At 46.9% G+C, this 11,285-nt stretch overlaps 1 protein-coding gene across 1 annotated transcript in view; it reads right to left on the bottom strand.

Moving 5' to 3' along the window:
• LOC107117787 (tomoregulin-1-like) overlaps window positions 1–11,081 on the bottom strand; it is a gene marked incomplete at its 5' end in the record, with an annotated part of 22,367 nt that extends 11,286 nt beyond the window's left edge. Inside the window, 2 exons of the mRNA XM_015419953.1 lie at window positions 9,808–9,873; window positions 10,933–11,081. Of these exons, the coding sequence (XP_015275439.1) occupies window positions 9,808–9,873; window positions 10,933–11,081 (215 nt within the window). The remainder of the gene's footprint in view (window positions 1–9,807; window positions 9,874–10,932) is intronic.
• Between the last annotated feature and the right edge of the window lie 204 nt (window positions 11,082–11,285).

Below are 11,285 nucleotides of genomic sequence, written 5' to 3'. Positions count from 1 at the left end.
GGAATTCCTGATGTCTTAACATTCCGAAACCGACCTCAGAAATTCAAACTTCTTTAGGACTGAGGAGCAGACGACGGGTTCTACAAAGCAGCTCAACCACTGAAGCTTTTCCCTGCTTCCATGCCTGAAGGAGCAACACCTGCCAGGCCTGAATGCTGAAGACACACTTTGACAAGTAGATCTTTCAGCTCAGAAGACGCAGAGGCAGGCAAAGAAAGCGGACCTAAAAGCAACGGGAACCAGGATCCACTGTAGCAGATGGGGCCAATCCATCTTGTTCCAGGTTCATCTATGATAAGTGTGGGGAAGCAAAGGAAAAGCCCATGGTCCCACAGGCTATCCTCTGGAATCCAAATGAACATCCCTGAAGAAGATGCATTTTCAAATCATTTAGGCCTGAGTCACACTTGCATGGACATTACTCAGTGACTAGTAGAATTGCCAACCTTCGGGTAGGGCCCAGAGATCTCCCAGAATCACAACCCATCTCCAGGCAACAACAGAGGAGAAGAAGAAGAAGAGGAAGAAGAAGAAGAAGAGGAAGAGGAGGAGGAGGAGGAAAAGGAGGAGGAGGAAGAAGAAGAAGAAGAGGAGGAGGAGGAAGAAGGGGAGGAAGAGGAAGAAGAAGAGGAGGAGGAGGAAGAAGAAGAAGAAGAAGAGGAAGAAGAAGAAGAGGAGGAGGAGGAAGAAGAGGAAGAAGAGGAGGAGGAAGAAGAGAAGGAAGAAGAAGAACAGGAAGAAGAAGAGGAGGAAGAAGAAGAAGAGGAAGAAGAAGAGGAGGAGGAGGAAGAAGAAGAGGAGGAGGAGGAAGAGGAGGAGGAGGAGGAAGAGGAGGAGGAGGAGGAAGAGGAAGAAGAAGAGGAGGAGGAGGAGAAGATTAGATTTATACCCTGCCCTTCACTCGGAGTCTCAGAGCGGTTTACAAACTCCTTTCCCTCCCCACAACATACACCCTTGTGAGGTAGGTGACGCTGAGAGAGCTCTTTCAAGAACTGCTCTTTCAAGGACAGCTCTGAAAAGAACAATGGCTTGCCCAAGGTCATCCAGCCAGCTACAAGTGGAGGAGTGGGGAATCCAACCCGGTTCTCCCAGATTAGAGTCCGCACACTTAGCCACTGCACCAAGTCCTTCGCCTCCACAAACTCCCACCCACCCACATCAGGCTTCACCCACTAAAATCTCCAGGAATTTCCCAACCTGAAGTTGGCATCCCTAGTTACCTTGCACATATGAATTGGCGCTATAGGTTTAAAAACAGCATCTATTTTTAAGATGAGAGATGATATGTAAATTGCCCCTGTAATACCGGATTTGTGATGGTCTGCTCACAGGAGCAAGTCATCCGTGTTGCAGGTATCAGGTCGCAAATGTGCACGACTGTGTTGAGATACATTACAAAGAAAAGGGAGAAGAGGCTTTTGTGCAGAGGTCATTTCGGGGGGGAACGCGGGGGAACGCAGTTCCCCCGCACCGCCGGGCCCCTGATGTCAGGGGTGTGGCATATGCTAATGAGTTATGCTAATGAGTTCCCCTAGCTCTTTTTCTACGAAATGACCCCTGCTTTTGTGGATACACATTTTTGCTCAGCACGGGGCCCTGACCAGCCCATGTTGGAGGATACTGTGGAAGGCAAGAATAGAGATAACGGAAGATTTGTTCACTTTCCGTGAAGTGGTCTGGGAGTGGGACATTCCTCACATTTGGGATCAGGCTCCTCCTCCTTCTGCAGGGTCAGTCTCTGAGATCTGATCCAGCCGGGGTGGGGAGGGGCCTTTCCCCTAGCTCCACTTTCAGTTGTAATCAAGCCTTGTCACCCCCCAGAGCCTGTTACCAGAGGGAAAGAAAACACTTCCCCCCTTAACACAGGCCAGGACAACACCAACCTTTAACCATAACAGTTAACGCAACAACCAACTGCGCCATAAGATAGGCCTGACTACACTTAGGAATTCCTTTCCTCTGCCTTTATGATTACTACTTTACATTTGCCTCTGTATAACGTGCTTCCATGTCCCACCCTGTCCTGCACCCTGCTCTGTGAATCGCCAAGCCGCCTGAAATCAGGGTGGATTGCGAATGTCCCACTCCCGGACCACCGAGAAAGGAAGCTTCATCGTAAGTGAACAAATCTTCCATTCTCCAGTGATCCTAGGGAGTGGGACATTCCTCACATTTGGGACATAAAAAAGCAGTTGCCCCAAGGGAGGGTCACTCAGCTTCCCGATCACAGGGTATGGTGCAGCACTCTACGACCGAATGCTGCCTCAGCCAAAGCCATCCTGTCTATCCTATAGTGTCTGGTAAACGAATGGGCAGACTTCCAGGTGGCTGCTCTGCATACCATTTCCAGGGATGGGAAGGCACAATAAGTCACTGATGTAGCCGCCCCCCTGACTGAACGAGCTGTAACCCCGTTTGGGGGCTCCGGGCCTTTTGCCCTGTACGCTAGACAAATACACCCCCCTAATCCATCTACTTATGTAGAAACCTGTTTTCCCATAGACGCTTTCCGAAAAGAAAAAAAATCATGTTTCCGACTTCCTCCATGCCTTAGTCCTGTCGATATAGAAACTAAGTGTCCTGCGAACGTCTAGGCAGTGCCATTCCTCCTCTTTACTATGTTTAGGGTTCGGACAGAAGGATGGTAGAATAATCTCTTGTGACCTGTGAAACAAGGAATTCACTTTAGGTATGAATGCCGGGTCCATGAGGAGAACCACTCTGTCATTATGAAAGGTGCATAGCTCCCTATTCACCGACAGCACCCTAATCTCTGACACCCGCCTAGCTGAAGTAAGCCCCACCAAAAATAAGGTTTTAAAGGTTAACTCCTTTAGGGGGCATGAACCCATCGGTTCAAAAGGCAGGCCACACAGTGCCCTTAGTACGGTGTTAAGATTCCAGGATGCGAAACAATGTACTGTGAGTGGATTTAACAGCGTAGTCCCTCTAAGGAATTGTTTGACATGGGGATGTTGTGACAAAGATCCTCCTTTCTGCGATCCCCTTATCATGGAAATCACCGCTACTTGCCTCTTCAGAGTATTAGTACTGAGCCCTTTATCCAATCCCTCTTGAAGGAAGAGCAAGACATTCTTAACCAAAGCCTTCAGGGGGTCTAAGCTGCATTCTACACACCATGCATGAAACACTTGCCAAGTCGTATTATAGATTCTATTAGTGGAACCCTTCCTTGATGCTAACAAGGTCTCTACCACCTTGAGTATACCATACTCTCTAATTCCGCTCAACCTCCATGCAGTGAGATTGAGTAGATCTGGTCGTGGATGACAAATCACCCCGTGTCAGCAGATCGTTTCTCAGTGGAAGTCGCTATGGTTCCTGAACGGATATTCTTTTTAACTCTTGGAACCAGGCCCGGCGTGGCCAGAACGGTGCTATGACTATTATTTCTGCTTTCTGCTCCATCACTCTCTGTAGTGTTCTGGAAACCAGTTGAAGAGGTGGAAAGGTGTATAGCAGACCTGCCGGCCAATCAAATGTCAGAGTGTCTATTGCTACTGCCTGTGGGTCCCGCGTCCGTGACACGAACCTTGGCACCTGATGGTTCTGTCGTGTAGCGAACAGGTCCAGTTCTACGTTTCCGAACCTTGCCTTGATCCACTGAAAGATTGTCTAATTTAGCATCCACTCTGATTGATCTATCAGACTTTGACTCAGCCAATCTGCCAGACTGTTGTCCTTCCCGGCCACATGTATCGCTTTCAAAGATAACAGATGATCTTCCGTCCCAAATGATCAACAGGCTCACTTCCTTGTGTAATGGTCGAAACCGGGTTCCCCCTTGCCTGTTGACATGCTTTGGCAGTCATGTTGTCCATCCGGACCAAGACATGTTGATTTGCCAGGATCTCCTTGAAGCATGTTAGCCCCAGACATATAGCCCTCATTTCCAAAAAATGTATACTTTGATTGGATTCCGCCTGAGACTAGGTCCCTTGTGCCATCCTGTCCAGAACATGGGCTCCCCAACTGTGCAGACTCGCATCTGTTGTCATCCCCACTCTTCTTAGCTCCCTGAGAGGGGATCCCAGTTGAAAACGCCTCGGATGAAACCACCAGTTCAGTTCCTGCTTCAGCACATCCGTCAGGGAGAGAAGTCTGCTTGCGATCACCTTTCGGTATGGGACAAGGAACCTCTGTAGAGGGTGTGCATGGAATCTCGCCCAACTCATCACCTCCTGGCAGGACACCAGCATACCTAACAATTTCGCCAACATCACCTCTACCCTGGAAAGACTTAGAACCTCTAACAGTAGGGTACTGATCTTTTGCTGCCGTTCCATCAACAGAAACACTCTGTTCACGGCCATGTCTATCTGGACCCCCAGATGCACCAGGACCTGTGTCGGCTTGAGAAGGCTCTTCTACAGACTGACCACGAAGCCGTACTCCCTGAGAGACTGGACCATTAGTTGTGTCTTCTCCAGGCTCTCCTGGTATGAGGTTGCTTTGACTAAAATATTGTTAAGATAAGGAAATAGGCTTACTCCCTGCATCCTGAGGTTGGCTACGATGGCCACCAGCACTTTTGTGAACACCCTCGGTGATGACTTGAGACCAAAGGGTAGGGCCTGATACTGAATATGCTGTTTGTTGTATGCAAACCAGAGAAACCTGCGGTGCGATTCTCTTATTGGGAAGTGGAGATACGCCTCCGACAGGTCTATGGACGTCAGGAAATCCTGGTGCTGTACAGCTGATAGAATAGACTTCAGAGTCTCCATTTTGAATTTCCTGGTTTTGATATATTTGTTTAACCATTTCAGATGCAGGATGGCCCTGACGTCCCCATTCTTTTTTGGAACTATGAAAAATATTGAATAAAGTCCCGTGGCCCTGACGTCCCCATTCTTTTTTGGAACGATGAAAAATATTGAATAAAGTCCCGCATTTTTCTGATGATCCAGTACCCTTTCTATAGCACCAATGTCCAGTAGCTTCTAAGGTAGTGTGTTTCTCCCGTGACTGGTTCCTTGGGAACTTCACAAGATGGTCTGGTGGCCTGGTGGAAACTTCTAAAGAGTACCCTTCTGTAACTGTCTCTGCAACCCATTTGTCGCTTACTGTTGTCTGCCAGTGAAGCGCGAAATTCTGTAATTCTGTAATCTATGCCCGATTTGTTTGCCTTGCCATAGCCATGCTGAGGCCGGTAGTGGCAGACCTGTTTGTGTAGAAGCTAGTTTGGGCATTAATTTTCCTGAACCTATTTGAAATTCTGGGTCAGGTGCCTCTTCCTCCTTAGACTTTGGGGATATCTCTATAAACGTGAGTATAGCTCCTGAGGAAAGAGCCTAGACTGAACAGTTTGGACCTGCTCTTCCTCTGACAACCCCCCTCCCTCTTTATCTGCGGATGCAGGTGTAGAATCAGAATTGCCTTCCACTGTGTCCAGGAATGGACTATGGTCTCGCCTTTGATGTTTCCTATATTTGAGTCTTTTGGGATTAGGAGATGAACAGGATTCGCTATCTGAGTCCTCTCTAAGAGCCCTATTTTTCTTCAGCGCTCTACCTCTGGGTGTAAGGGCCTCTCTATTCCCTGCTTTGCTTAAACTCTTTCAGCATTTCTCTAAATTCCTTCCTCACCTCTGACTTCACCCATCTTAAAAGATCTGACTTGGATTCCTCCCCTGACATCTCCACTTCCTGAGATTCCAAAGTCTCTTGAGTGGATAACGCAACTGAGCACCTATGTAGCTCAAAGTCATTAAGGGAGTTCCCTCTGGATCGGGAGCTAGCTGCTCCTTTATTGCCTGCCATTTTGTGCTCTAGGGCAAAGTAAAAGAGAAACAAATAAGGAAGGGGGAAAGACAAAATGGCCGCCACCAGTTTCTTTCCCCCTCATTCATCTGAGTATGACTCAGCAAGTTCCCCCTGGCCCTTACTGCAGCCCTAGGCCAAGCCTTACTCATCTACCCAGGCCTGACCCTGTGCCCAGACTGAATAAATCAGCTTTTTGGAAAGTCCAGGGGAGTAAAAAGAGTCAAACTGAAGGGGGGGATGTCTGAACAATCAGTCATCTCCCAGGGCCCACACTTCCCCTTCCTCACTCAGCTCCAGGGACTCCTTGTCCTCCAACGCTTCCCCTCTCCTCTCCCGGGGTCCTACTGAGGTTCAGAGGAAGCAGGTCCCGGCTTGAGCTCTTCTGCTCACCTCTCGCCGGGTCCTCACGCACGGGAGGACTGCCAGCTCCGCGACGTCAACCCATGCATCTCCGCAGCCTCTACCGCTCCCTGGGGTTCGAAGACAGAACAGTAAGAACCAGCGCCCAGGGGCCAGTCCCTGCAGGAGGCTACAGGCTAGCCGCGGCTACCAGGGGTTCCCCAGTGCCGGTGGCTCTCAACTGCCACTGACTGCGGTTCGCTTTCTTTCCTGGCCCTGGGGAGCACTCCCGGATCTGGCCGAAAGCCTTTTTTTTTTTTTTTGTATAATACTTTTTATTAGGTTTTCATGTCTAAATACATATTAAAAGCTAACAACAAAGCTTCAAAAAGATTTGTAACAATAGTAAAAACAAGTAAGCAACAGTTTACGACATGAATTGAGTGATTTCCAGGTATGCATTCATTTTTAATTTTTAGGTGGTAAAATTACATAGTGATATTAATAGCTATATTGTAGATGATGACCCAACAGGATTTATCTGTTCTTTACCTTTGAAATTAAGTGACCCACATTACCAAAGCCACAAGGCATCCATCACTGGAGGGACGTCCTGTTGATTGGATAGGTAATTCAGGATGGGGAGCCAGATTGCAGTAAAATTGGTGCAAGTGGGACATTTATCAAAACACGTAAGATTATCCGAGAGTTTAGCCATTATAGATAAATCCCACAGCTTTTTATGCCATTGAGAAAGAGTGGGTAACCTTGTCGTCTTCCAATGTGAGGCAATGACAGTCTTAGCTGCAAATAGCATTATTGAGATTTCATTCAGTGATAGAGGAACTAACATCGTCCGTAGCTCAACTGTTCAAAACTATATGTTCAGGTGAAGGGGCAATGTCTATATCACCAAATGACTTGATCTGCTCTATTACTTCTTTCCAGAAGGGGAGAATTTTGGGACAGAATATCCAACAGGGTGCATAATCTCCTAAGATATCACATTTCTTCCAACATTTTGGGTTGTATGATGGGTTCATGCGGGCTAGCTTGCAAGGAGTGAGGTACCAGTGCGATAATATTTTGAATGACTGTAGCTTCATAGATGTCATTCTAGAGAAATAATGAAGACGTTCAGTGGAAGCTACAAGCCTTGTGTCCCAGGCTGGAAGAGAAAAACTAGACTGAGGGGGGAGGGAATAGGGAGAAAATGTTAAAACCACCTAAAAGGATTAATGAATGTACAAAGTAAATAACAAATAAAAATATTTAATTAAAAAAAATAAAAAATAAAAAAAAGATGTCATTCTGGAGTGGAATGGGGGAGATGTCCATATGCGATTCCATGTATCCTCTGAGAGAGTAATGCTACATGGCTTATGCCACATTGCTTGGTAAGATAGTGTTTCTGCATCCCTCAAGAGCGATTAGTACTTTATGTACCTGAGATAGCAAACCTTTTCTTGAGATGCTAGCCATAGCGATGATCGTCTCAAATGCTGTGAGTGGGTTTTGCAGTATGGATTCAAGTTGGAATTTGTTTACACCTATGAGAAATTTGAGAGTCCTGTAGCCAGGGGATAGACCCTTTTATTTTGTCCTCTAGGGCTACCTTGGAGTGAAGTAGTGTTTATGAAGTGAGATCCTGGAGAGCAGGGATATTTGCCATTTCCCATTGCATATATGCCGGGTTGTTTGTACCCGGGAGGAACCAATTTTGGTTTAGGAATGTCTGATATCGGGATATAGGAGGCAACAATACCGATCTCATCCAATCCCATGTAGTCAGCATTGCTGAGAGCAGAGGGCTGGAGTGAACTGGCCGAAAGCCTTTGATCTTCAGTCTTCTTCTTTTTTCTTTGGATCAGTGCACTCTTGGAGCACCGAGGAGACACATCCTGCACTTTAGGCAGGGACGGTAAAACTGAAAGTGGAGCTAGGGGAAAGCCGCCCCCGTCCCCGGCTGGATCAGATCTGAGAGACCGACCCTGCAGAAGGAGGAGCCTAATCCCAAATGTGAGGGATGTCCCTCTCCTTAGGACCACCGGAGAAAAGGAGAAGACCACATGGCAGGTCCATCCCAGTGAGATAGGCAACTGCAGCATCCAAGACAAAGGGCAGAATGAAGAGAGCCTAATCCCAAATGTGAGGGATGTCCCTCTCCTTAGGACCACCGGAGAAAAGGAGAAGACCACATGGCAGGTCCATCCCAGTGAGATAGGCAACTGCAGCATCCAAGACAAAGGGCAGAATGAAGAACCAGAAACAGCTGCTCCTTTGTCCACGTATCTTGTGACTATGTAGGTAACAGACTACTTAAATAAAACTGTATGGTTATTCAGACTGGAGGGCCAAATCAACACACACATTTATAGTACATAGTACAGAATTCCTAACGCAGCAGTTGGGGGAAATCACATGTTTGAATGTGCCTCTGGAGAATGTGCCTCTACACAAACATGCTCCCTAGCATGCCAGGGCCTAGGGCCTTTCCCTGATGTGTTTGTAGCCCATGTATCCTTCATCTCACAAGCTGCAAGTAGATAAATAGGTACCACTTCAGTGGGAAGGGAACAGCGTTCCGTGCGCCTTGGTGTTTAGTCATGCCGGCCACATGACCATGGAAACGTCTTCGGACAGCGCTGGCTCTTCGGCTTTGAAACGGAGATGAGCACCGCAACCCTAGAGTTGGACTCGACTGGCTTTCGAGCAAGGGAACCTTTACCTTTACAGAATTCCTAATGCAGCAGTTGGGGAAAATCACATGTTTGAATGTGCCTCTAGAGAATGTGCCTCTACACAAACATGCTCCCTAGCATGCCAGGGCCTAGGGCCTTTCCCTGATGTGTTTGTAGCCCATGTATCCTTCATCTCACAAGCACGTTTCTCCTACCTGCTGCAGTGCAGAATGGAACGATCATCCCAAGAATTATCTACCTTGCAAATATGGATGCCTCAGAATTCCCCAGCAACCTCATGGATGTACAAGTGACCAAATCATGTGTCCTGAAGTATCCAAAGTTACTGTACACAGATAAACGACCCCTACCCCTCTCTCTCCCACACACACACCACTTTATCTGCCTTTTTGTACCATCAAGGTAGTAAAAAAAAGAGGAGATCCATTTTGTAGGAATAAGTCATTCTTCAGAAAACATGGAAGCTTCCGGCTTCCTCCTTAATAACAGGGACCGTGTTTAGCATTACTATAAGGCACACGTAAGGGCTCCAGCACAAAAAGACATCACAACTCTATTCTTGGATGTGAAGAAAAAAAGCAGAAGGAACACGAAAAACAGTTCATTTGAGCCTATTTATATGCTCAGTTCCCTTGAATAAATAAAAACACTTGCAAAGCAGCCGGGGCCATCAAAGGTGCCCATGAAACAGTATTTGTTCCAGCAAAACTTCATCGCTTTGAGACAGACAGGAGACAGCGAAGTATTTTAGCACACTTAACGCGGCTATTAATCAAATGTCAAAGCCCTTTCCTTAAAAAAACACATTTCCCCCTAGAGGGACAGAAATGTTTCTCTCCATATTTAAAGCACAGCAGCAGCCACATCTTGATTAGCACTACCATTCTGCAGAGGGGCAGTTAACTGCATTGATAACGGATGCATTCTGGCATCTCTACCGCTGCCGTGAACAGAGGGAACAGCCCTGCATGAGACGATACCTTTCACATCTGGCCGATACTGCAGGCCTTCATCTTTCTTCCCCAATGAGCCTGTGTCATCGGATTCTATGTGAGGGAAAACATAAAAGAGGACCACAGATTTTCAGGTTACTGCCTCGTTAGAACAGATTGTTACCTGGGGAAACAGCTAAATGGCAGCAAGACCGTGACACACGCAGTATTTCTCTCACACGGCTAAGAAAATGATATTGTCCAAGACCACCTTTGGGGTCTGTTTCATCTGTGGATGCAGTTCAGCATTCTGAGTTAGAGAGGAGGCTGAAAGGCCCACAGCCTTTGAACTCCCCAGGTGCAGTGTGTCAAAGCCTGATCCACATTTAATCACAGCAACAGCAACGTCAGGCCCAAACTCAGCTAATGCTCACAGCACTGGGGGTGTGAGGCTAGGAGAATAACTCCATTCCCCTCATTATCCCGGAGTTTAATCATATTCCATCGCATCTCTCAGTTGTAGAAATGACCCTAAGGTCAGAATCATCATGCTCTACAATTATGTACAAGGACAGAATAACTAGAGACACACACCTGCCAAGATTGGGGGTGGGGGGGTAGCCGTGTTAGTCTGAAGCAACAGAACAAAGTTTGACTCCAGGGGCACCTTTAAGGCCAACAAAGTTTAATTCTGGGTATGAGCTTGGTGTGTGGGCATGCACACAAAAGCTTATATCCAGAATTGAACTTTGTTGGTCTTAAAGGTGCCAGTGGACTCACACACAAACTAAGTTTCTAGCTCCTATGGAGGCAGAAATAAGACTGGGTCCTAAAAAGCTTGACATTCTGGCTGCTCTCCCCCTCCCACATTTCCACTTCACCACTACCTGGTCCTTTTTAACTGGAGAGGCCAGAAATCAAACCTGGGATCCCTCTGCATGCAAATCACAGGCTCTACCCCTGAACCATGGTGCCTCCTCAAACATTCCATGCCATCAAAATGTTAACTGTTCCCACTCTTTTGCATACTTTGAACAAAGGTGGTCTTGGTGGTTCTGGGGCAACACAAACACAGCACTATTTCTGTCTCTAAAATTAAAAAGAAACAGTGACCTCCCTTCCTTTCTTTGCTAGCAGGTGTGATTCTCTAGAGGAAACTAAAAGCAGAAGTACCTGAGCAATGTCCAAGGTGTCTGATATCGATCTGTTCCTGTCTCAGACAAGACGCTTCTCGAACAAAGCAGGGGTTGTTGTAGGAACTTCCGTCAGATGCACAGACAGGGTTAAAACTGTACCCGCTACAGTCTATGTTGCATACACACCTGGAAGCACAAATGTGTTTAGAGATCAGGATCACTCCATTCAGCATGGCACCCGAAAGAAAACCATACCTCTTATTAAAATAAATACACCCGTATTTAAAATAGTGTGGGCAAGTGTAGCAATCTAAAATGAGAATGTGATTGAAGGTTAAATCCTTTACTGAGATAATTGGGGGAGAACCCTTCCTTCTTTCTTTCCTTCCT

This window comes from Gekko japonicus, unplaced genomic scaffold, assembly GCF_001447785.1.
Source record: "Gekko japonicus isolate JY-2015 unplaced genomic scaffold, Gekko_japonicus_V1.1 scaffold4163, whole genome shotgun sequence".
NCBI classification, from domain to species: domain Eukaryota; kingdom Metazoa; phylum Chordata; class Lepidosauria; order Squamata; family Gekkonidae; genus Gekko; species Gekko japonicus.
Note: the sequence above shows the minus strand (reverse complement) of the source record. Positions and strands in the feature narration are given on the sequence as shown.